Genomic DNA, 27,461 nt, shown 5'->3' on the forward strand with positions numbered 1-27,461 from the left:
TGATCGCTGTGTTTGCTTTTTAGTTACGCATTTACACTCTTTTGCAGACTTTCATTGTCCTGCCCCAACATTTTTGAGACATGTTGCTGCCATCAAATTCAAAATGAGCAAATATTTTTCATGCAATAGTAAAAAGTCTCAGTTTAAAGATTTGTTATGTTTTCTTTGTGGTATTGTGAATAAAATTTGTATTTATAAGATCTGCAAATGATTGCATTCTGGATTGGGGTGTAAATAAATTATGCAGATATACAGCACTTAAAACATTTTTTATTTCTACTCATGTCAGCACTGAGAGGCACACTTTCCCCACACTTTTGTATTTCCAGCAATTTTGTTATAAGATTCAAAGAAATGGCATCATAATTTTATGATCAGATGTGTTTAACATAATGAGTAACGTGTTACAAATTACAAAAGCATAAGATCAATGTTACAAAATAATCCCTTTTAGAAAAATGTTACTCTTTCATGTAACATTATCTTTTACTTCTTATGTTTTAGAGAGATTTTCCAGCACAATTAGTAACTTTTCTTGTTACAGTAACTGGGCACCATTTTAAGAGATATTAACCGCTCTACAGCAATAACAAAAGACAGACAAACTTAGAAGATAAACTCACATCATGTGCAAGCACAGACCTAAGCATGTAACATACATTAGAGCTCTAGACTAAACTAAAACATAGTTTGCATACATATGAACTTAAAACTGCAAGTGAAGTGTACATTCATTTTAAAGACATTCACGGTCACGTAATGAATTTATTGCCCTGAAACAAGATTGTCATGTTTGTCCCATAAGTAGGACAATACAGTGTAGTTAGATTGAAATCTTAAGGGGAACTCGCTCCTGGTTAGTCTTGCTTGGCTCTTTGGGGTTCTGGTAGGACAGTCTCACAAATACAACAATGAGGATCACTCCTGGAAGGACAAAAAAATCAACACTGCATTTACATCACAGTTTTATTGCTAATTTAGATGCAACTCCAAGACCTCTCAAAGATGATTAAATCCTACTTTTCTAGATTTTATAATAAGGCATATATTACATTCCCACTTATTTTTAAATAGACTTTAATAGTAGTCAAACAGCTTTTGTCCTGCTTACCTATGACTGCAAAGGTGCCAAGCAAAATGCCGACTGCAGACTGTATAGTTGGCATGCCCTCCAGCTGCTTGGCAGCCATTTTGCAGTTTCCTCTGACATTGCAGGGGCACACAGTCACTAACAGGAGAGATAGCAAACACACAACTCACAAATCAGGGATTTTTAACACATCAAAACAGGGTTTGATTCAGGATTGATGTGTCGTCTTGTGATTCCTTGAGAAAATATAGGTTATGCATAAAGTTTTTACTATAAATACAAATACTGGATGTTATAACCAGTGGATTTAGATAGTCAAATATCAAGCAACGAATCATATTTGGTAACTACATTCATTAAAAATAGTGCAGGTGTATTAATGTAATATCTTCATAGGGATTTAAAGGCTCATTTTCAGCAACCATTACTCATGTTTCTAATCCCGACCTATCATATTTAAAGGCTGACTGGCCATTTGAAAAAGAAAATAACTATGTTAGCACATATTGAAGATGCAGTAAATTTATCTAGTTGCTTGTGAGGAGCATAAAGTTTTGGAGTCACTTGATAATTTCAAAACAACCCATTATAAACAAAATGTTCTTCTCCAGTTATATTGTGTGTGAAAAAGAAAGATTTCACAGGTCTCCATGTAGTCCTGTGAAAAAAAAAACTGATTCAACAGCTTGTAGAATCACAGCAGCAATAACTTGAAATAACCATTTTCTGTATGACTTTAACAGTCTCTCGCATTGCTACACATATTATGTTCAGCGCTGTTTAAGGTCCTGCCACAGTATTTCAGTTGAGTTACCGTCTGGACTTGGGTCACAAGACAAGTGCTTGGGATCACTGTCTTGTGACCAAGTTTTTGTCACATATGACCCTAGAATGCTTCATCTGTTGTGAATCCCCTGGTCCTCCTGTGCCAACCTGCCATTTCCTCTCTGTTGTGTCCTGTTTTTTCTCCCTCTCTCTCCTTTCTGTGTGTATTGTGTGTATGGCTTAACTCTATCAGTTTGTTTTAGAGGGGAGGCTCTGCCGTGCTTCCCTCCTCTGTATGCAACTGGCTGTTACTTTCCTGATACTCAAGGCTGAAGAAATCCCTCAGTCATTGCCAAATCATTGCGCTTACCATGGTGTTTGACTCTTTTGGTCGTCCCTTGTGCAGATGCTCCCAGTCCTGAGACTCCCTGTGATGAGCCTCGAGTGGTTTTTACCCACGAGGAGAAATCTGTGGCTGTCTTTGTTTGCCCCTCCACCAGCTCAACTCAGACATAACTACCTCGCATAAATCCCTGTTTACTTGGAAACCAGCAATAATCCTGCTGAACTTTTACCTTTCTGTTTGAGTCCAGGTCTGAGTCTGAGCCTTGACATTATCATCCCTCCACCACTTTGCTAGACAGTTGGTATGAGATGTTTGTGCTGATATGCTGTACTTGGTGTTTGCCAAATGTGGCACTGTGCATTATGGCCAAACAGCTTCACTTTGGTCTCATTTCTCCAAAGTACACAGTTCCAAAAGTCTTGGAGTTTACTCAAACGAAGTGCTGCAAACATAAGCTGAGCTATGTTCTTTTTAGAGATAAGAGGCTTTCTCCCAGCAACCTTCCAAACAAGCCATACACGTTCAGTTTATTTCGAATTGTACTGTCATGAACATCAATATTTAGAAGAGTTGTAGCTCTTGAGTTTTTTTGGAGTTTCTCATAACATTGCACAGTCTGACCATGGGGGGGATTTGCTGGTACGTCTGTGTCATTGTATTAACACACATGTAATCTCTCCAGACCAGCAAGCAGGCAAAACCTGTGCTTTTATAATGGTGCGCAGATGTGTTGATGATCAGTTAAGTGCATTTGAGTAGCAGCACTATGGAGATGTACTTAGCTTTCCACAGTACTGCATAGGCTCATGTGAAAAATTTCTTTTTTATGTGACTGTAGTTTATCCTAACCAGTGTGCAAGATGTGTGATGTTGTGTTATGAAATGTCAGAATGGTTATATTAGGCAGAACACAATCTTAAGAGAGCTGTGTAATCACGAGCCTGGAAAAATCATTTGTAAAGCACCATTGCATCATTAATAAACAAGAGCAGCGCTAGGACAAGCTGGCACACTGGGGTTGATCTCTATTGATTGTTCCAGCACTCTTGTCCCAGAACCTCTATGTACTCGCTTTAGCTTATCAGCAGAGGTGTCAGCATTACCTGGCAAGTGTATGAAGGTGCTCCTGGGAGGAGAGCTGCTGTCAGAGATGGTGAAGGGCACGATGTAGACGTCAGGGGGCAGGTATGGGATATTTAAGGACAGGTTGGTGTGAGTATCTGAAGGACAAAACACTTGTTAGTTGGTGCAGAAAAGTGATAGAGACTGTTTTATAGATTACATTTATACATCACATTTATGATGACTTAACAAAATAACAAATGAACCTGGTACTTGTCAGCTGTGAAAATCTGTTTTTAAGTTTTATTTTTCTGTTGCATCCAACAGTAGTCAACAACAACTATTTTTATGAAAAAATGATCACATACAACAAGTATACAAGTACTTTTTAAGTTCTAATAACCGAAGGAAGAAAAACCCTGGCCAAACACATCCATACAACTGTATGAATAAAGAGCAAGCAGAAAGACTCTGATGGGGCTCTGTATGGAGTGGTCTGGAGCCTGTGACTCTTTATCTTATCTCTGTAAATCAGGCTAAAACACAAGCCTGGCTGCATGACGTAAGAACCCTGTCCTGTAAAGAGAAGCATATTATCAAGCTGTTTGAACTCTTATCTGATAGTCTTAAACTGTCCGATTGCACCTTAGCATCATCCCCCTTCATGTTGCATTTGTCAGGGAGGGAAACATGACCTGTGCAGCACCTCTGCAGAGGCTGTTAATGTCGATCTATTTATCCTCTGCCTGCACTGTGTCAAATCTGACGTGACATTTTATAAGTTCGAAGTGTGACCAGCCACCTACCCCGACCAGAGCTATTCTGAAAGCTTGTGATGAAAAAGCATTTCCCCTTACAGCTATGAACAGCCATTAAGAGCGTGCGAAAAAGGAACATGAACATGCCGTTTGATTAACTGAATGTCTTCGGTGAAAAGAACTGTCACTCAGCTTCCCAAAAGACTTGAGATGAATGGCTGTACTACTCATGCACACACAGATCTGCTCTTTCATTCACTGGAGGTTGATGTAATCGTAATTTAAAAGAAAATAAAAAAAAATAGACAAGTTTGCTGCAAAATCAGACAGACAAAAGCGCACATTTATTGCTAAAACCATTACTGACTATGACCAGGTGCAAAGCATTCTGGGAAATTCCTATTTTAGGCTCCATTAGTTGGCAGGAAACCAGCGGTGACGTGAAAGAAATTACAGACAAGATATAATTACAGCTGGGCTCAATCAATACCAACAGGAACAGGGGAGTGAAAAGGCTAAAAAAAAAAAACTGAGAGGGAAGCGGTTGAGCTGTGTGAATGACTTAATGACAGACGTCATTGCAGTAAATAGTTTGTATTCAGTGAGCGCAACACAAGCAGTTACAAAAAAAGGATAATTATAATATATTATACCTAGCATCTCACATAGGACTGGAGATGTTTTGCAGGAAGAAAATAAATCAGGGCATTTTGCACATCTCTACTCTTGATGGCAATTCACTGATTTTGATTCATGTAAGAAAAATAATGCAAAACATCTGGCACACTGTGGAAAATTAGATGTCCACTGGCTGTATTTAAAATTCGATTTATCCCCTTCACAAGATCCATTTGGCTGGAAGGCAACAACTTGTCCTCTCCAACAAATTAACTTCCTTACGCTCGACATTAATCAGAGCAGATTATCAATTTACACAGACAAGAAAGACACACCATTCACGTACACCTTCACAAACTGCCTGATAGGGTCTAATTTTTCCATGTTACAGAACTCAGGTCAGCAGCTTTGGCTCACATCGTCTACTGTTACTAGATAGAGCTTTTTCAAGGCTGGTAATCTGACTTGTTACTTTTGGAAAGGGGGTTTAGTGGTGATTCATTTCACTTAGTGAAGACTCTTTTTAGTTATGATTTGTGGGCCTATTTGAGCTCATTGTTACATCCACTCTGGCTCACTTTCAGACCATGTTGGCAACTAAAATCATCTGACTTCACCTTTCTGAAAAAAAAAAAGATAACAGAACAACTTTCAGTCCAAGTTTGGAAGGTAGAAAAAAACTATTTACATTTTTTTTGAGTATTTTTGGTTACATACAATTTATCAGAAGCCACTTAGGGGAGTTTCTTCTAGCAGTAGTACATTATTTATTCCACCTGTCTTTTCACTGTGAATCACATTGTATGCTATGCGTTGACTGGACCGTTACCCAGTTTGTGTTCACCCTACCATTAATAGGTGTTAGCTTCCAGTTACGTCGAACTGTGACATCGCTGCGGAGGGAGAAATTAAGTCGTCCTCCATGCTGCGGTCCATCACTGTCCCGTGATGCAAGCACCAAAGCTTGGTCCTCTAAACGAGGTGTACACAGGTACTTCCAGGAGTAATCTCCTACCAGCACTGGACTGTTGTCATTCACATCCAGGATATAGACAGTCACCAGGGTGGACGCAGACAGGGAGGAGTTTCCTAAGATGTAAAAAGATGCTAAAAAACCAAACTATTGTACACTAGACTTTTTAACATATGAACATCAGGTTTCCCCAGACATGAAGTAAGCCTTAAAGAAAAAAATAATTGACTATATCTATGCCTTGGAAACTGAGTCTGCCTTTAATCAAACCGTTGTGTTGCATACTCAATGATGGAAATGATCTTACGTCCATCCACTGCAATGACCTCCATGGTGTACGTGCTGTTCTCCTCCCTGTCCAAGGCCTGCACAGTCTTTAGCTCACCAGAATACTTCCCAATTGAAAAGTATTTCTTGGTGTCCCCTTGAAGAGAATATCTGTACCAGGAAAACATCCATAGCTCTGTAAAATTAAAAACATGGAATTTCACACCCCTCCCAGCTTAAATTAGTTACCTTATTGGGTGAGAATCGGGGTCGTAACCTCGGATGGTGGCAATAACCCGTCCTGGTTCTTCCCCTTCTCTCACAGTCACCTCATAATGGCTTTGAGACAAGATCGGACCCTCGTTCACATCGTCAACATAAATGGAGACCGTTGCTGTGGATGCGGGGCCGTACCGGCCACGGACTAAGGCAACTGGATTCTGGGCACTGAGCACGAGGATGTACTCACTCTCGCGCTCAAAGTCCAACACCTGTGAAAAGATGCATGCACACAACAAGTTTCACAAAGTGTTATTTAAGTATTACTTAATTTAACTCACAACAGTGCATTAGACAACTACCTACACAACAGAAGAAGCAGAATTTGCAAAGTACTGCGTAAACAAAACTTCACAGAAAGAGAAAGCAATAAACACAATCACATTCAGAGTGAGCGGAAAGCCAATTTCAGATCATTAAGAAAGAAATCAAGAATATTGATTACTGGATGAAGCATGGCAGCAATACAGGTAAAGGCAAGGAGAAAGAAGAGATGGACATATTTGTGTGGTCTATCCTTTTCTGTATTGATTCACATGAAACAAATCAATGACGAGGACTCTCTGTAAAGGTGTTTGTTCACTGCAGCTGCGTCACTCAAGCCCAAGTTTCTCAGTCACTTTTATAATAACTTTTCTGTTTAATAAGCTACATGCCGTTCATCCATCCATTTTCTTCTGCTTTTCTTCAGCTTATCCAGTTCAGGGTCGCTGGGGGTGCTGGAGTCAGGCCTAAGTGTCGTACGGTGTGACGCAGGCATTGATATATTTTAAAAGTATTAAGTGGGTTTTTTTTTTCAGTTCCAGGTTGGTCCTTGAGTTAAAACAGGCACTGCTGATGCTGTGCCCTACATTACTCTTTCATATGAGCCTAAATGTGATAAAAGTAGATTTATTTTTGAAGGTTCAAGTGTAACCACACTAAACAGAGAGTCAAAAAACAGCATGTCCTTTTTGCCAGCAGGAGAGGGACACAGTACACCCCCCTTGTGTGTCTAGTCTCCTTATCTTAGGCCCAAGGAAACTGGATTTACTGGCAGTGTTACTATATTTCTAGACAGTGTAGATACAGAGGAAAAAAAACAATTGATTCAGTGAGCCACCAGTGAAAGATTTTCCATGATGCTATTTGAGCAACTAGGGCATGACAGTGGAAAAGATAGTACATTATAAACTGAACACACTGCTTTATTGTTGAAGTTAAGACTTTCATTCTCTAAATTTATGAAAGGGGATAAAATTAGTTTAATAATAATTTAAAAAAACCTAGCCATGAATATTAACAACTTTGTTTTATCCTCTGGGGTGACAGCATGTGCTATTTATAGGTCCAAATATTGGAAGTAGCAGTTTCACAGTGATAGGATTACCATAATCTGTGCACTAAAATAGTAACTCGAACCTTCTGACTCTGATTGTAGGATTTAAAAAATAGTTTCACAGTGGGATGATGAAAAGATGGAAAAAGACTGTGATTTTACAGATTTTAGAGGCAAAACAACCCAGCTGAAGGAAAAATGAATCCCATCCCTCAGTCTTTATGACAACTGGGCACAACTGATTTCATTCAGTGTAATCTTTTGAATCCTGCCCTGAAGCTTGTTTTTGTTGTCAGGATTTGCCAGCAAACATGTTTTCTTTTTTCCCCATAAAACAAGACATCGGCAAACTGGCACTGCCTGACATCATCCTGCTGAGTACACGTGTCTTTGTTACCAGGGAGAAAAAAACGCACACCTTGGAGAATAGATGAGTACTGCTGTTAACTGGAAGTGACACACCAAACTGTTCAGTGTGTGTCAGCGCATGAGAGCATGTGTATGGACCCTGGCGTTACTCACCTGATGATGCTACTCTTTTTTTTCACCCTAAAGCATGAATTAAGTGCCTTTACAGTAGCATCATGTTCTTGCTGTAAATAGTTATTAGCTTAAATTACAGTAATACACAATATTTAAACACCACCAAAATAAATATCCTCATATGTTTCACAAAAACATCAATGTCTACCACATTTGTGTATTTGTAATAATTTGATACACATATTGATATACATAAAACTGTAAATGCAACAGTACTGTATCTCTCTTCAAAACGTGAAGGGTATCACCATTTAACTACACATTTACACATCCGTTTATTTCTTCTGTCTTTACAGGCTAAACTCTTGAAGGGATAACAATGTTTACTAGAGAGTTTTGATGCTATGCAGATAGCGAGATAGATTTTTAGTCTCTCTTGGTGTAAGAAAAATAGTGAGGCTGGTCAGAATGAACTGTTTTGCACACATACATACCTATACAATGCCCGGTCACTTTACTAGGTACACCTAATAGAGACGTCTGTTCAACTGCTCATTCACAGAAATAAATCAACCAAAAACTTCGCAGCAACTCAGTGCATTTGAGCATGTAGACATAGTTAAGACGACCTGCTGAAGTTCAAACTGAGCATCGGAATGGGAAAGAAAGGTAGTTTAAGCGACTTTGAATCTGGCATGATTGTTGGTGCAAGATGGGCTGGTCTGAGTAAACCAGTAGCTGCGGATCTACTGGGATTTTCCCACGTGACCAACTGTAATGTTTACAGGGAATGGTCTGGAAAAGATAAAAATCCAGTGAGCTCTCTGAGTGAAAATGACTTGTTGATGCCAGAGGTCAGAAGAAAATGGGCAAACTGTTTTGAGCTGATAGGAAGGCAACAGTAACTCAGATACCCACTCGTTATAACCAAGGTATACAGAAGAGTATTTTGTTAAACCTTGAAGCAGATGGGCTACAGCAGCAGATCACAGTGAATGCCAACTGTGTCAGCTGAGACGAGGAAACTGAGGCTACAATCCCCACAGGCTCAACTGGATATGCTGTAGAAAATGAGAAAACATTGCCTGGTCTGATGAGTTTGGGTTTCTGCTGTACCATTCGATTGAACATGAACATGAAAGCATGGCTCCATCCTATTTTGTATCAACAGTTCAGGCTGCCGGTGGTGATGTAATGGTGTGTGGTGATATTTTCTTGGCACAATTTGGGCCCCTTAGTACTTCAGTGCTACAGCCTACCTGAGTATCGCTGCTGAAAATGTTTGCCCTTTTATGGCCACTGGTTTCTTGAACATAGCGTTGACTTCCCTTTACTCAATTGGCCCCCACAGTCACCAGATCTTACATCATGGATGCAGTACCAACAAATTTGCTGCAACTGTGTGATGCTGTCATGTCAATATGAACCAAAATCATACTTAAGGAATGCTTTCAGTGCCTTGTTGAATCTTTGTCGTGAAGAATTAAGACAATCCTGAAGGTCAAAGAAGGTCCAACCAGGTATTAGCTAATGATGTGGCCAGTGAGTGTATATATTTATGAAACCAATAACTCAAACCTCTGAAAGCCCAGTCTCACGTTAATTTCAACAGAAGTTCCAGTTTCTTTTACAGACTTTTTATGATTCATTTTTTCATTCAATGCGATGTCACCAATTTTTTCCACACTGATTTGATCCCATCACTTTTGCTTAGTTCGTTCACTCTCCAGCCTGTGTGGTAAAATGCCATTAGTATCTGCTCACATAATCTAATTATTCATTTGGCTTTGCAATTTCTAATAATGAAATCTCTCTGCTTTCTAGTGCTGACCTCACCCTGTAATCTGGTGAATTAAAGGATTTGCTTAAGTGCATTTTAATCCACTGGGGCTTTACTTGTGGAAGATTTAAGCTTTAATTTTTACTACGGTAAGCTAACTAATCTACAGTATCCTTTCTGGTGATGCAGCGTTCGCTATAGTGATATCTCACAAGGTCAACGTAAGAGCTACTCATAGAGACAGGAATTTAAACTGCATGACATCACTTTTGAAAACAAGCCATTGTCTGTTAAACTGAAATAATAGATCGAGATCCATTTTTAGCTTTTGGAAATGCTCTGCTTTATCTCAGAGGGGCCTGTGCAGCTCACAGTTCAATCACATTCATCAACTCCCACAAGAGGTTGAAAATAATAGACTGTCGCCTGCCTGGCCACTCACAGAGTGCAGACCATTAGAGTATACACACACAGACACCACATGCCTCCCTAAAATGCCCTGTAGGATTATAGGAGGCAGGCGAAGGGTGATGCACCCTGGGGACAGGAGAGATTACTCCAATGTCGTGCAGGACTCTTTTTATTTTAGGCATGCAGGACTAAAATTTTGACATTTCTGAAAATCCTTTTCCAACTGTCTTTCAATGCATAATATCTACATAGGGTGATATTAAAATCATGCATTTATAAAATGAGGTTAGTTTTCTGTGACTGTGAGTGAATAATCTCTTAGGACATGCACATGCTGCAAGGACAGATACAAGCAGCTATGCCAAAAATTGTCCTTGGCATTAATATCTGTGTCCCTAAGAGGAAATGATCTTTGTATTGTCTCTCCTCTCAAAACAGAAAAATTAAAAAAAAAAAAAGAGTTTCATTCAGACTGATGGACCTTGAATCATGTTTTTAGCTGATCTTGGTAGTCAAATGTATGAGTGTAGAGCTTCAGTGTATTTGGTGTTGTTCACCTTCGAGAGGACAAGTGTGACCTCATTGGTCTGCTTATCTGTCACTAATGAAAAGACGTCCTCTTCATCTCCAGACTCTAAACGGTAGTCCACCTGCCAGCTGTCTCCACCTCGAACATCTGCATCCCTCGCCAGCACAGCTGTCACTGTCGTACCCACCAGGGCATCCTCTGGGATGTGAAAGGGTCCGTACTGATGGGGAGAAAACACAGAGTGAATGATCACTAAGAAGAAAAAGACTATCTTTTAAAAAAGTGAAAAAGTGTATGGAAGCATTTTGCATTTTTTTAAAAAAAAGCAGATCTCAAATTTCTCAGCTCACACTTCACTGACCTGACCCTCTTTAAGGAAAACCTCCCCTGCAGGAGTGCCTCTAGAATAGTTTTATAGGGGCGGCCATATAAAAATATGGTGGCACACCAAAAACAGAACTTTGACAGGGGCGCAACGAAGGGGATGACGACGGGAAATCACGAGGGACATACAAATTGTTGGGGGTTTTTTCTCTAGTATTGAGGCACCAGTTGTTGTGAATTGGTGTTATATAAATGAATCTGGCTTTGCAATAACAGCCCCAGCGAATGCTAAATAATGATAATGATTATTTATTTCTTGTCAAGGCCACTGCAGCTTTTGCCAGCAAGCTGTTGATGTTAAGATTGTGCGGTCACCAATAAATGCCAGTGATGACCGATTGCCCAATTTTCTATTGAGACGATGGGTGACTGCATGTGACAATATACATTTGCCCCCTCTTGCCCCCCTGGTGTGAGCTGACCTTTATTTGTGAACCTCTCTGTGTTTAGACAGCCGTTTAATCTGCCACTCCTGGATGTCCTCTAGAGAAGCAACCATGCCTGTGATCTGGCTGCCCCATCCACAGGGTTGCTGAACCCAGTCTTGTCACCACTCACCTCCCACATCACCTCCTATAGGGCTGCACTGCCATGGAAAAAGCTGCACTACTCAGGCATGACCTGTTCAAGAGCATTTTCCACCTCTGTGTTTGTGTGTCTGTGGTAGCGATTATCTAAGCAAGTGTGCATTTGTTTTTAACAGCATTGTAATGATCATCCAACAATGTTTGAAAGCTGTTTGATTAAAATCCCTAAGTGTCCATTACACTGGGCGTGGATGTAAAGAATAACACGGTGTCAGGTGTTATGTCAAATCTTTGATTGATCTGGACATTGATGTCAAGGCTCTGCAGTCGATTGGTTTCTGTCCTTGACCAAAATTAAACCTTCTTTCATAGAAAACCACTGGCCAATTACACAGTGGGCCTGGAGCTGCATTATTTATGATGCCATCCTCACAGAACTTTCTGTGAGATTGTAATGGCTAAGATAACACTGCTTCTTATACAATTTCTGCCATGTTAACGACACTGGATGGAGCTGTGTAATCGTGATGTAGCCTGCTGTAGATTGACCTATAAATAAATGAGTGGAAATTTGTCTCTAAAGAAAGCTTTATCAGATTAAACTCTAAAAACACTGTCCACTTGGAGTACAGAGAGCCGAATAAAAGTCTTCCAATAACATAATGCCATCTATATAAGCCTGAGATTAGTATCATATCTAGTTCCCCGCCAGGAAAATTAGATCAGTGACCTGCGAAGCGCGTTCACAGTCCAAAATCCACAGATGATGTTTAGCCTGCTATTTTTCCAAAGCTATTGTTTATATTGCCCCAAACAGATCAATGTGTGAAAGGCGTCCTAATCTCTGTGCGCAAGTAACTGTTTGAACACGTGTTCTCGTACCTCGTGTTGGGAGAACACCGGTGGGTTGTTATTCTCATCCTGCACCGTCACAACCACAGTGCAGGAACTGTTCAGACCTGCCAGGGACAGGATCACAGCTTCTGTTAGTGACTCAGGTCAGCCCTTCTCACAAATTAAGAATGCTGAAGGAACAGCAAGTACCTCATGTTAGCCTTCGTCACACCCTGAGTCCATGAGTCATGCAGATCACATCATCTGTCACCCTAGAGGCTAACATATATACATCTCCTGGAAATCTCAAGGGAGGCTACTGACACACTTGCTCACAAAGGTAATTAACTTTTGCCTATTATAGTCATTATGAAAGATGAAATGTTTTATATATAATTATCTCTGATGCACCTGTTTGTTTCACTGCTATACTGCCTCTCTTTAACTCCCTAAAGTACAAGATAAACACCACCTTTTCATGAAAATTGCGCTATAGCTAAGGTTGTATTTTGCATTATACATAGTCACCTTTGGCATCCTCAGCAGTGATGGTTAGAGTGTACTGCGGTGCCGTGCCCTCCATACTATCCGCTTGGACCGAGATGACCCCTGAGTCACGGTCCACTCTGAAGAGGGCACGAGGACTCTCTGGAATTTGTCCGACTAAGCGGTAGAAGATTCGTACATTGTCTGTCTTAGGGTCATCATTATCAGCCGCTTGCACTGTCAGGATTTCTGTCCCTGCAGGAAAAAATATATGAATAAAGAGGAGGAGGAGGCTCTCTGATTTATCATCAGAAGATATTTTCAGTTAGCTCTATAAAAAAGGGTTTTCTACACTGTTTAAAAAATGTAAAAAAAACAAAACAAAACAAAAAAACCCATGTTTTTTTTGTTTTGTTTTTTTAACCACAAATAGAATTTGACCATTTTACCATTTAGAAAATTATCTTTACATTTTATGTTTAAAAAAATATGTATAATGCATATACAATATATACATTATTATGTACATGCTCTTTTTCTTTGGCAAATTTCAAATCTTTTTCAAGTTTGACTTCTCCTTTTCTCTCTTTTAACTCTTTTGTCAAGTAATAACAAGAGAAGCTAAAATGACAAGTCTCACAGCACACTGATTTAAAATAGGGAGAGAGTACAACAATAGCTTTCTCATATAATCCTCACTCAGTGATTCCATTTAGATTAACAGATTGCCCTGTGTAATTCATTTCCCCGAATCAGAATGTTTTAAAGCACCAACAAAAGCTTTTATGCCAAGGACCTGATATGTTACAACCCACCGTGTGCTTTTTAGGAGCACAGGAGGGGTGTTGGTGCTTCCCCTGTGTCCTGGCAAAGATCCCAATCTGCTTTCACAAAATGTATCTGGCGCTCTCCACCCTTTCATCACAACAACATTGCATCCAGGCTGTGTTTTTGCACTAAGCTGTGAAACAGTACTCTTATTATAAAATAATTCTAGAAAATGACTATTCAAATTCACTGTGTTGCTTTATTATCATCATAATTTGTAAGACGAGTTTCTTTTAAAGATGTTTTACATGCAAGATTGTATTTTGGCCAAAGAAATAGTATTGTTCTTCCTTGGATATTGGTGTGTGGTCTCAAAGCACACAGCCTGTGTGATGCAGTATCTAAATATTCCACTGTAATCTGATTAGTAGGACTTGCATGAGTGAAAAAAAACAAACAAACAAAAAAATCACCCAAAACCTATATGTTACCTCGAGCAGCCAGTTCTTTCACCACAGTATGGTACTGTGCCTGTGGAAATGTGGGCCTGTTATCATTAGCGTCACCCACCATCACCCTCAGCTCCACAGGTTTGGCAATCTCCCTACCGTCGGGACGCTCAACCACAATGCTGATATGAAACTAAGTAAGCAGCAAAGGTGAAAAAAGAAGAAAAAGCAGAGAGGGAAATATCTGGTCACATGTGGTACCCTTAACACTGTGGCTTAAGAGTCACGCAACCCACGCTCCCATTAACTTTCTAGCAGCAGACAAAAAAAAAAGGGATTACATGCCCAGTAGACTACTAACGACTGTAAAGTCTTCCTCTGTGCAGAGCATGATAGGATACATTTCTGCAATACGAGTAAACATTTACTTTTTGATCCTGGTTATACTCACGGATTTTGTTGAGATTCTGGTTTCCTAGTTTCTGTCTCATCTCATATCAGCCAATTTTTGCACATTTCCAGCTCAACCATTTCAGATTTGTGTAAAAATGTTATGGTCCAGTGAACATATACAATGAGTGCTATGAATTTTTTTTTCTTGCTTGAAGAAAGCAAAGGGAACTGGAGTCACATTCAATGTCTGTGTGCACAAATAAAAGATGATTCTGATTCTCATTCAAATAGCTTTTTGGGTTTTTTTTGAAAAATTCTTTCACTTTCAGACTGTTTTGGAAACAATGTTTGAACATGAATATCTCAAAAACTTTTAAAGACAAAAACCTGAAATTTTCACTGATCTTTCTTATCATCAAAATGAACCAGAATATGGAATTTGGGACAGATTCATTCAAAAATGTCTTAAGTATTGGCTAGATAAATATTAGATGTTCAGCATTTGTGCAAAGTCCCATATTTTAGCACACACTGATAAAAAAAAACTGCACACTGCAATTCCTGAATGGTATTTAGTATGTATAAAAGTATGTAGAATAGATTTCAACAACTTAGTGACAAAAATGAAGAAAATACTATTTACTATTAAATACTAGCGCAAAGCTGTATTCAGATTAAGAGTCTTCTGGCATTTTGTGGTTCTTAAGCACTTTTCACAACTCTTAAAATCAAATATACAAATGTATCTTTTCTAACTTATTTTACCAGTGGTAGCAGTACACCAAACAACATTTTACGTTTTTTCAAAGCCTTGTTGGTTTTCCGTAAATACTTTAATATATATAACCTTAAAAAACGTGTAAAAAAGTCTTGAATAAATATAAGGGGAAGTCATCATATCAGTTTGAGCTTCCTGTTTATGAGAGACTGTATTAAACCCATGAGACACATGAGACATGCGTTTTAACAATAATCACATCACCCAATTGTAGCTCAGTCTTTCTGTGCTTTTCTTTGGTGCATCTGTGCCAGAATATTCTGCTCACTGAGTCATTCAAAGCTCACAGGAGTTTAGGTTGTCTGCAAAGCTTCAGAGCAAAATGCAAACACATGGACTTTAATTTGTAATCCTGATACAAAGGATGATCTTTCCTTTGATCTAAAGTGAGACAGATTTGCAATGAAGACTTTCAGATTCGCGATCTTTAAAGCCATTATACAACAATCTTCTTGTCACAGGCAGAATATGTTTAATGAATAGAGCACTTTTCAGGTTTTGGTTTGTAATTAGGCTGTGACTCAGTGCTCAGCTTTGCTGAAGTAATGTGTACCAGGGTTCCTACAATAAAAAAGCCATTAAGTTGTAAGTAATAGGAGAGTTAATTAAAAACAGGGACTTTCTTCCAATGAACAACATAAGAACCCTTTTAGGGACAATAAGCCTGGCACTTCTCATTGTTCAGCTTTTGAATTAATAATTTTGTCATCAGATGGTGAAAATACTTGTGAATGAATCACATCACCCTGCTAGTTTAAATATAAATGACATGCACCTGTATGAAGAGTTTTTAAATCAGGGCAGTCTTTATAAACACATCAGCTGACAAACACACATCATCTTTGATATCAAAGTTTTCATGTACTGTGGGTTCAGAAATTGAAATAAAGGGCTCAATCTTTAATAGAGGAATTAATTCAGACATTTTTGACTCTAATCGTGAAATGTCATTTATTATGAGGTGCTGGAGATGTTTGGCTCATAGTACAGACCTGGTCTTGTGTCTCTCTGTCCAGCGGGGCATTGAGATAAATGACTCCTTCTCTGCTGATGGTGAAGAGCATCTCTGGAAACTCCCCCTCCAGACCATACTCTGCCTGACTGCCACTCCATTTGACCTAAATTAGCACAGACAAATGTATACAAACATTTTATGAGTATTCAGTTTTACATATCTGCAAGTGAATTAAACGCGAATATGGTTTCTTATCTGGGCGCAGCAGGAAAATTGAGCGAAAAACTGTAAACATAGAAAGCTTTGCGACCGAGCGTGTAAGATGTATAAATACCGAGTTAAGCTACCATTTGTTTACATGATAAGGAGCCAGTTAAATGCGCTGACACTGATGGGGAACAGAGAGCACAGCCAAAACTAACGATGAAGGATGAAGGGGATTTTCCACTCTGCTTTACAACCCCCTAACAGAGGGCTGTGCAGATGGGCTGAAAGGGCCCTAGTAGCAATCCAACAGCACCCAACAAGGACAAGAGCCCAGTTGTATCACAGCTGATGCAAACCCAGGGCATGTGCATCTCCTCAACTCACTGTCACACACTCGTCCCTTGTTTTGGATATAACTGCCCATATGCAATGCTTCTGTATACACAAAGCCACTTCACACAGCTGGCCGCCTTTCAGTGTTATTGTGTGCTTTGAGACCTTGCAACTTTAAAGACATGTGATTGATGAGCACTGACTCTTTTGTATAGAGTTATATACAAATCATCTATGAAATCATCTGTTTCGCCTCCATCCAAGTTTCAGTTTTCCAAGCACGTGCTGTCTCTGTGATAGCTTGTGTTTGAGCTTGGTCAAGAGTGGCTGTGCGCCTCTTGGCAGCACTTGGGGCATGATGCTAATCAGTACTTGAATAACGTCAAGTAAACCTCCCAAATCAGGCAATGTTATAATAATAAAGCTGAAGCTAGTTTCTCATTATTTAATAAGCTGACAGAAGATAAGTGTTGTGCAAAAGTCTTGAGACACGCCTCATTCCTTGATGTTTTATATACAAAAATGGAAAATAGTTGCAGTGATTTCTTGAAATGTGCAAACATTGAAATTCAGTAAATAATGCAAAACCAAGCTATGAATCAATATTTGGTACGGCCACCTTCCCACATAGCAACCAGGTCTGGCCCGGATCTGGTATCAAGCCGGCACTGCTGGCTGACTTCTGGCATGATAAGACGGATGTCATCCAGATATGGGCCAGGCCTGGCATAGATGGCACTGTTTATGTGATGGCATGCCATATCTGGCTCGATTGTGGTTTGGTTTATGTGGCCCAGGCCCATAGAAAACAGGTCTGGCCCGGATCTGGGCATCAAGCTGGCAGAGTGTCAACCAGATGTGCGCCAGGTCTGGCAATGATGGCACTATTTATGTTCCTATTTTCCTGTTTTAGTTAGAAGACCCAAATGCCATGTTGCAATACTATACTGCTATAGTAGCTAATGTTTCAAATGCAGGTTTGACAGGTTTGTGAGTGTACACTTTATCCAAAACCTAGTGAGGGTTCACTTATGTTTACCACTGGGTGGCTGAAGCTCAGGAGGTAGAGCAGGTCACCTACTGATTGGAAGGTTAGTGGTTCGATCCCTGGCTCCTTCAGTCTGTATGTCAAGAGTGTGAATGTGTATGAATGTAGTTAGGAAGCACTCAGTTAAGAGAAAGTGTGTGACTGGTGACTGTGGCATGTTGTATAGAGCGCTATATAAGAATCAGTCCATTCACTGTCTGAACAGAGTTATGTTACTTTTGCACTGTTTTGCATGTTCTGGCACATGTTGTTATTACATGGCTTGATTAAGGTACACATTAGGCTGACACCTGGGCCAGAGTTGAAACTGTTCTGGGCCCGCACAGGGCCAGCAGTGTGTCTACAACTGGCCCATGGCTGCACACAAATTACACGTGGCCCACATACCGCAAAGAATGACGGCCCTTTGGTGGCCCAGACCTGGTTTGCCAGGGGTGGCCCACACATGGGCCAGCACAAGGCCAGTTGGATAGACACTGGTGGTCCTGTGCTGGCCCGTGTGTGGACAATTTCTGGTAAGGCTTCAGTGAACTATAGATGGAGCAGCTGCAGAGCCAGATACCTCTTTCAGGGCCTGTGTCACATCTCTACTGATTTCTTTTTCCTATTTCTCAAGGACATGACTTCCAGAAACTGTTCATCTACTGTAGATAGTCTTTTCAGGTCTAACACCTGCATGACATTTGTTCTTCATTTGTTCAATTTCTTCACAGTTTTTCAAGATTACACAGCGTGTGGTGATATGTAAAGTTTATTGTTAATAGTTCTTTGGGAATAACTTTGCTGATGGAAAAACACCATTCTATGCCTGTAACACTGTTTTATTTTTGTTATTTTTACAACACTAAAGCCATCACTTTACAATACTGACATGGGCACCCAACCACCTTGCATTTTGCCTACTTTGAGCTAAATTTTATCATGAACACCTGAGGGAGCATGGACACTCCCCACCCTGCTGATAGCCTTCTCTGATATGTGATACTGAGGTGGTAGCAAGGTGTGCTGCAGTTCATTCAATTGTCAATTGGAGAAAAGTTATTTAAAAACTTTTCTCCATAAAATCTATTCTTAACGCAATCAGGTTTCTAATGACTAATGTTTGATGAGGCACCACAAGTACAAGTATCATCTGTAATATTACTCACTGATCATGAGGCCACGACAGAGTTTGAGTGGGGCTCAAACTAATTCCACAATAAATACTGAAATTTCATGCGAGTGTGAACGCTAACAGTTCGAAGTATTTAAGAGCTTTGATTCATTCGCAGCTACTGGGGCCCTCACTCCCACTTGAGTCTCAATAGATTGCAGTCCTGAGTTCAAGTAGTTTCAGTAGTTGCGTTACACAATCTAAGTTTTTAGGCAATGAAAAACATGCAATAGATAACAAATTAAAATGAATCCCCATAGCCCCGGTGATGCAATCGAATTGATATATGTCTGGATTGCATATTTTAATATCCAGTCGAAGCTTGGTTTGATCTGATTGCAGACTCAGAAAATTTAATCACAACACCAGTCAACACTTACTTTTATAACTGACTATTACCCAGGGAAGGACAATGGCAGAGCGCACGCTAAGCAGCAGGTTGATTTCGGCATCTGTCACACCAAGGACGGTGTCAGCATGTAAAACACAAGATTTGTCACAGTTGAGTAGATGCCGACATGACTGCTTCATTTATCTGAGACAGTAGGGGAGGTGGGATGCATAGAGTGGGTTCTTGGACACGATTCTCTATGTATGTGTCATAACAGCAGTTAGTCCCACCACCTACTGAGCACAGCAGTATTAGAACACCGCGTGGGCGAAATAAGGCTTCCCCCAACTAAACACCATGTTAACCTAATCCGGTTTTGTGTGATTTTAGTTAGTGTTCACGTAGATGATTCAGTAAAGGAACAAGAGGTCTCATTTCACACTCTACTAACACATTTTTCATTAGAAATTAAAAGAGAAACACACAGGAAATCTGCTCATTGAGAGATTTCCAGACAGCCTTGTTTACATATAGAGACACAGATGCTATGTGTTGATATTAAATAATAAAAAGGTCACCGAGCCGGAGTATTACATTATAAATAACTACTAAACCTTTAAGATAAAACTGTAGACTTTGCAGCTGATTTGAACTGGCTTTTGAAAATATGACAAAAAAGAAATCAAATCAGCCCACGCTTGTGAATCCACACGTTTTCTGTGGGTGGCAGGGGACGTTGGAACAGGAGAGAAGAGAGACTGAGGGCGAGTGTGAGGGGGAGGTGGGAGAAAACCAGAGGAGGGGGAGGTATTGCGGTGTACCTGCTGGCCAAAGCGATTCTCACAATTTGATTGAGCTTTATATTCAGCTCTGCAGGCCCCATTGTTTCCACAGTTCTCGGAAGTGAATAACTAAGATTAGTTTTTTTTTTAAATGCAGGTGTAGATTTAAAAGATTTCCTGACAAAGGGTAACTACCACCGCAAGCAGATTTTTTTTCCATGTGTTAATAGACATGTAGTAGATATGGCAACATTATAAAAAGAAAAGGGTTAGAAAAGACCAGGCTCAGACACCAACCTATAAATAGAAATTACATAGATACCACGAGATGCTTTTTGGAGTTAATCCAGTGTGAAAAAGGGACTGGCTCTGTGGGCTTGTTGGCTTTTTTTGAAGAAAAGATGGCAATCAAACATTTTCCGTGGTATTTCAAGTTTCAGATGTGAAATCATACTCATATCTTCATGCAATCATCAAAGTTTACTTTTGATTTCAACACTCCTTTGTGAGGCTGCAGCACTTAGATTTCTTTATCAATTCATCTTTCATTGCTTTTTAATTAGTATTTACTTAATTTAATCAGAAATGTCAGGAAATCACAAATGTCTCTTTACAAGCTGATGGCTTTGGATATTTTGTTGTGGACAACTAAAGGTGTTAAAACTCAAAGATATTCAATTTACAATAAGTCTCAGTTGGATAGAAATACTTACACAGTAGTTTTTAAGGTTACATCACAGCAGCAAGAAGAAGAGAAATGTGCCAAAAAATAATAGGAATGTCTTTCTATTGAACTGGACCTTTCTTTAGATTATACAAGATATTCAAATATTTGTAGTAAGCCGTACAATACGATTAAAATTGCACTCCATATGTTCTGTGTATTTGAGTTTAGATTTTGGCTTAAAGCTGTAAGATTTGTGTAATACCCCTCAGAGTGATGGTAGGTTTGTGGGCGGGCAGCAGTGAGTGAGTAAATATGGGAGTTAAAGTGACTCAGTCAGGAGGTGGCCTGAAAGGATCCATGGCATTTGAACAGCCTCAATAATTTAGTATTTGGTCACTTAGAAGGAAACACTAAAAACAGCAACAAGCAATGTGAGGCCACTTCACTCAGACCACACTACTGACAGCGTTTGCTTGATTGCAACATGATAACATCTTTTTACTGCATTAATAATGCCGCACCATTTAATTGTTTTTTTTTTTTTTTTAAATCATGTACAAGGGGCTTTACTTTAGATGGTGCATACAGTGCTAACATGGTGCATTTGTGTTGAACTGTTGCTGAGTCAATACAATTTTTTTGGTGTTTTGCTGTCTCACCTGTGAGATGGGTATGGGGTAAGGGCCCGGAAGATTTTCCTGAAGCCGTACAGGGTCAGGTGATGCCCAGGTGTTTCCTGTCACCTCAACAGTAACAATGCCAGCGGAGAAGAAGGCATCCGCCCTCCCAGCCATATCCTTCACCATCACTGAGAGCTTGTAACGACCACACATCTCTGGGTCCAGAGTAGAGGCTCCTGGTGGTGACAGAGGCATAAATTATACAAGAAAGCCTACAAGACTTTCTACAAGACAGCACTTTATTGGAACATATGTTTTACTTTCCAGAGTGCAAAAAGGCAAAAGTCCTGAAAGCTAAACAAGCAAACACACCATAATAACATAAAGACACTCCAATAATCAAAGCATTAACATGTCCTCACATGTCTGAGTGCTCCTTCTATCCCTTCTTTTGCAATTTCTTTGTTAAATGGAAGCAAAATAACATAAACAGCCGACTTGAAGTGTAATTGTGACCAGGTAGCCTAAAGAGAAGGTGCAAAAATCAAGGAGGCAATTTTCACTGCTGCTCGTCTTGTGGAAATCATCATCAGCGTGGGCCAGAAAGGACCGGCAAGTGTGAAAGTCATCCAGCTCCTGCCAAACCGTAGCAAAGGGCAATTGCAAAGCTACAGAAATAGCACTGGCACACAAGAATTTCTCGCATGTGTGTCCGCTGGACTAGAAGCGATATCACTGAATAATGTTATTGCAATACTTTTGTATCAAATATTTATACATTACTGGCTTTTTTTGTGATGTCAGGCTTTTCCAAGACTTTTCATTATGTTCACATTTTGATCCTGTTTTAACAACTTCAACTTGCGTTTCTCAGAAGTGTTTTAAAGGTTCTGTACATATGTCTGCCTCTATGATTAGAAACTGACCACTAACAGCTTTTTCAGGAAAATATCAATAATAAAAATATTTCCTGATATTCTTTGTTTTGTTTTATGGGGGAAAAGGATTACTTGGTGTGAGTATTGTGCTCTTGCAGACAACATATTTGGACAATAACAGATTTCCTTTACTTAAGCACATTCATGTGGAAATAAATGAGATATTACAGAGAATTTACTCTTTTATTTTAATATGGAATTATTTAAATCACTTATTTAAATAAAAGAATTGTGTTTTAGAAACGTTTACACACACTAGATGTTTAAAGGTTATTGGACACTTGGATGCTAAATCACTGGTGGACTGAAGTGCATCGTTTCAGTGTTGATATCTGCAGAAAAGCGCTCACAGCAGCTCATACATGGGCTACAATTTAGATTCCATTGTGACAGTGAAGAAGATAATAATGAGGCTCACTGTCAAAGAGATATAAAAATAGTTTGCCATCGTCAATATCTGGATTTTTTTTCAAGCAAAAACTATGCATGCACATGAAATCTAGACAATTGCTGGCAACATAGTAGACCAATCAGTGCAAGTCTTGTGCATGATGGTGAAGGTAAACCTGTTTATGACTGCAAATCAAGTCAAGAATGCTCGACATTGATGATGGAAAACAGTAAGGTTGTGTAATGGTTTTGTGGCCTTGTGAAATGAAGTGAAAGTAAAGAAAAGAACTGCTCATGACCCACAGCATACCAACACAGAGCTGCTTCCTTTTGTTGCTTTGGCATGCGTGACTGCTAGTGCATCTGATTTCATTGCTGAATGGAGCAACGGGATGAATGAATGAGGTAGAGGAGCATCCGGCCCATTAGAATTCACTGCATGCCATTTCATCATTCAAGAGGACAAACTGTCTACACGATAAGCTCCTAAGAAATAAGAAAGCAATTTTTAATAAATGTAAAGAGTTGGCCTCTCAAATTGCAGAAAGTCAAACCTAAATTGTAACGCTGCACTCTAGGTGACCCTCCACGCTGATTTGTTGGAAAAATATATGTTGGAGATTCCCTTTATGGATAAAAAACTCCCCACAAAATTATCTTGACTATTTCCTTTCAGCGGCCGGTTGAGACTGACCTTCCTCAGTGAGTGAAACCTCCCCAGAGACGGCATGGATGGAGAACATTTGGCTGGAGGGAATCCTGGGTGTTTGTTCCATCAGGCTGAAGCGCAGATCAGCGTGGGGACTGTTGCGGTCGTCACGATCTAGCGCTTCCACTTGCATGAATGGTATTCCTGAGAGATACGGGTGACACAGAATTAAAGAGTGGGACAAAATGTCTCAATTTCCATCCTAACTATACCAAGAAAACATGCTGATGTGAAGGCAAAAGAACAAAAACATGGGTTGTGTAACAGCAAATCTTAAAAGTTAAAAGATGAAAACTCTACAAAATGCCTAGTCTGCACAGACAGAGTAAAACAGTAACAGAATTAGCTTCAGTGAGTTGACCTTTGTGGGAAATTCAAACAGAAAGCTGATCAACACAAAGGTGTATGTACCATCATGGGTTTCTTAAATGAGAAATACATAAAAACATAATGGAGTTAATACTATGAGCTAGACCCTTCAGATGGAATACACTGGGGCCTTTGTATCAAATAAATGTGATCACCAAAACCCATGACAAAGTCTTTTTTTGTGTGTGTGATTGAAATGATGCTGTTTGCAATGTTATTAAATCTATTTATACTGATGTTAAGGTTAAACTGCCGTTTCCACGGAGATATGAGGCATGTTTTTTTCACTGTTGACAACATTCAGCATATTTCATAAATCAGGACTGACGAATGTGACCCAGCCTTAAATTGGCTGTGTAATACGTTCACATCTGAGTGGAAGGTTCTCGTACCCTTGAGAAGCCCGAGCTGCACGCTGCCTCTCATGCTCTCCTCTATGAACGTAGGCACGTTGTCATTCTTGTCGATGACACACACTTCAACATTGAAGCTCTGACGATGCACTGACGTTCTGAAGGACACCTGTGACGCGAACACAAACATGTTCTGTAAGTAACACATGCTGGAGCCCGCGTCCACCCTTTTCATGCGAATCGTTTAGCAGCCCCAAACTGCTTTGAACAACAGCGCGTGATCGTTATGAACAAGATGATGAACAAGAGTATAAAAATTTATTTTCTATGTGAACTATCTGTATGGCACATTGGAGAAAGTCATTCATTAGCCGAAACATGACTGAAAATTGCTTTTGGTGCACTATGATCAGAAAAGAAATGTTTTTATACCTGCAGAGAGTAAGATGGCTGCTTTTCCCTGTCCAGTGGTTTTAGGGCGTACAGAAACTGAGCATCGACTCCAAATATGCCCTCATCATCTCCTGTTACCACCAGGTCACTATAATTAGATGGCAGGCTTTGAAGCTGTGGGGATGAAGACAAAAAGTATGCATGAAAACAATCAGTTTGTCATCCTGGTTAATGGTTAATGAAAAAACATGCACTACAAGCAACTACACAGATGCACCTGCATTTAAACTAGATGACATTGCAACAAATACAGCATGATTAAAGTGCAAGCGATAATCAGCTCTTCACGTTTTATCCTTTTCTGGCAAGTTGGTTAACAATGAGCTTTTTTTACTCTCTGCCGTGTTCACTAAGAGACAATAATTGAGCTCCCACAAAAGCTGACCACCATTTGTTCCATATGCCTTATGAGAAAGCAGAGCTGTGGTTTGCCAACAAGCAGCAACATTCCTTTGGGCTTCTTGTGAAAAAAATAACATTCAAATACTTGAATAAAAGATAAAGGAAATTCTCAAAGTTGAATCTAAATCCGATGTCTTCATCTGGAGGCTCCGGTTTGTCTCTCTTTATTCGCTTTGTTAGTTAAAAGTGTGCTAATCTGCTTAAAATAGCCCCAAAAGAGCCACACAGTGTACTTATGTTTGAATAAGATAGAGTTTGAGTTAGACTGAGTAGGACATCTTTACTTCTTCTTCGCCTTCTTTAGACACCTCCCTTCAGGGGCCACCACAACAGATCATCTGCCTCCATCTCACCCCGTCCCAGCTCTCACGTCATCCTTCACTGCATTTATGATTTATTTTGAGGTCTTCTGGGTGGGTGAAAGGGCATTACCAAAGCAGGAATGGACCAACAGGCTGATTTGTTTGAGCTTTTATAAGTGTTTTATTGGCAGTAAAATATGCTTTAGAATTTCTATTTACCAGCATCCTGCCATTCAACTTCCCCAATGACGAAATTACTTGATTACAAAAAATCCATACAATGTTGCAGTGCTTAATGAGAGGACGCTCATGGATGCTTTGAAGAAAAAATATAGCAGCGTCTGAAAAATCTACTTTAGAGCAGACGCTGAAACTGCGTATTTACAGTAATCTGCAAGTTTAGCCCTCTCTGACGAACGCAACTTCATGAAAAGGTTTTTGCCTTAAACGAATGTGACGCAATTATTATGTCTATTCCATTTATAACACAAAGTGGGGTTATTATCCTCCATTGTGGCCATTAACAGGCTATTTGTGTGTGAGTCAAAATGACACCCAGACTGACATCAAAGCCTAAATATATTCCTATGTTTCATACAAGACGTGACGACACCACAGTCCAGCCCAATAAAATGCCAACATTCATGCTGTTGCATAACCCAGAGGAGGTCTGACTGACAAGTATGAATTAAACATCCTGCCTGCCACCCAGATGGACTATATGCAGAGACTGAGGCTGACACCTGACAAGCATTGTGAACATGCCAATTACCAGGTTTATACACTTTCAGGTCTGAGTGCAGGAAAACAGACAGATCCAGCTTTGGTTTGCAGCATAATTTCCTTTTCTATCAGTTTTTTTTTTCAACATGTTACTGATTACCGAATGATGATTTTAAATGTTAAATCTTGATTAAATTTTGCATTTCTGACTTTTAAATAGTGAAAGGTCACGCTTACAACACAGAATTCTTACCAAAGTGCATTTGAAATCAAATCAGCTTGTATTTCTGCTTAGATATATAATTACCTAATCGCCATGATTAAAAAGGTTAAGTTTAGAGAAACACATATCTGCTTTCTTGGAAAATGAGCACAAGAAGTACAAGAAGTTTTAAGTGCCTTACCTTGGTTAGATACCATGGGAAAATACCATCGTAGTTTTCAGGGACACCAATTTTAACATTCGTCCCAGCACATGGTGCAGATGTATAAAGTACTGCCCACTGTGAAACAAAATATTGTCTTGGTAGAAGCTAAAGGTCAGTGTTCATGCAATAATGTTATCTTAGTATGAAAGGTTAATGTAATACAAAAAAAATCTGCTTACTATGAGAGCTGTGATGAGCATTGGTGTAGCTCCTCTCTTGGCCATGTGCCCCCTGCAAACGGGATAAATGTATAATCATAGCATTTCAGACCAACTGGTCTTAGCACAACAAACACTTTGTTAAAGAGGCACCACTTACGAGAGGATTTCACAATTTTTAAACGAGCAACTGCGTGCACTCAAATGCACAACCACCTATGAAACCACTAAATGCCACATTTGAGCCCACACAGTGGACAACAAGAAAGACACTTTTGATTGGAAAGCAAAAGTAAATTTCTTTTTAGGTTAATCTAAAAACAAAGCGTATTTCATCATTAATGCCTGACAAATATCTTGTAGCTGTGTAGCAGTACCCAATCACTCTGAATTATGGTCATGGCAATCACTTATAAACTCCTCTAGCTGCAATTAAAGCCTCCAAAGTACAAAAGATAAGCTGTGGGTATACTGTAGCTCCACAGTAATTACGATAGGAACATGCAATTAATAAAGAAAATGAATAAACAAACTCTATTCTCTAAACAAAAATGTTTCATCTTACCTTCTCCAAATGATGCGTGTGCTCCCTCTGAGAGGTGTGAGAGGAGTTTAAATTGGGTGGAAAAACTGAGCACTTGTACTCCTTTTGGTGGATTAATGGTTAACACTTTGCCAGGAACATGCTTAACTGCCTGTTTTCCTTCCTGCAAAACCAGTGACCAGTGAGGTTCCATTGCACCGATAAGATCAAATGAATATTGATGAGGATGTACGTCCACATTTACTCAATTTCTGCTGCGTTACGCTGAATGCCTCGGTGCCTTGGGATTAAAGACAGA

At 39.6% G+C, this 27,461-nt stretch overlaps 1 protein-coding gene across 1 annotated transcript; it reads right to left on the reverse strand.

The window, feature by feature from the left end:
- Positions 1-233: 233 nt before the first annotated feature.
- Positions 234-27,413, reverse strand: cdh16 (cadherin 16, KSP-cadherin). The gene is made up of 17 exons (XM_084936301.1): positions 26,641-27,413; positions 26,438-26,536; positions 24,586-24,720; positions 24,193-24,322; positions 23,417-23,575; positions 21,434-21,630; positions 16,291-16,416; positions 14,170-14,320; positions 12,953-13,165; positions 12,473-12,549; positions 10,708-10,899; positions 6,129-6,370; positions 5,920-6,050; positions 5,489-5,728; positions 3,305-3,421; positions 1,112-1,228; positions 234-924 (listed from the first exon to the last, which is right to left on the reverse strand). Exons 1-17 carry the CDS (start codon positions 26,683-26,685, stop codon positions 824-826), a joined length of 2,472 nt encoding a protein of 823 aa, XP_084792427.1. The 5' UTR covers positions 26,686-27,413; the 3' UTR covers positions 234-823.
- Positions 27,414-27,461: the final 48 nt, after the last annotated feature.

Source organism: Perissodus microlepis, chromosome 1, assembly GCF_051167445.1.
Source record: "Perissodus microlepis isolate ML-2025 ecotype Zambia chromosome 1, ASM5116744v1, whole genome shotgun sequence".
NCBI classification, from domain to species: domain Eukaryota; kingdom Metazoa; phylum Chordata; class Actinopteri; order Cichliformes; family Cichlidae; genus Perissodus; species Perissodus microlepis.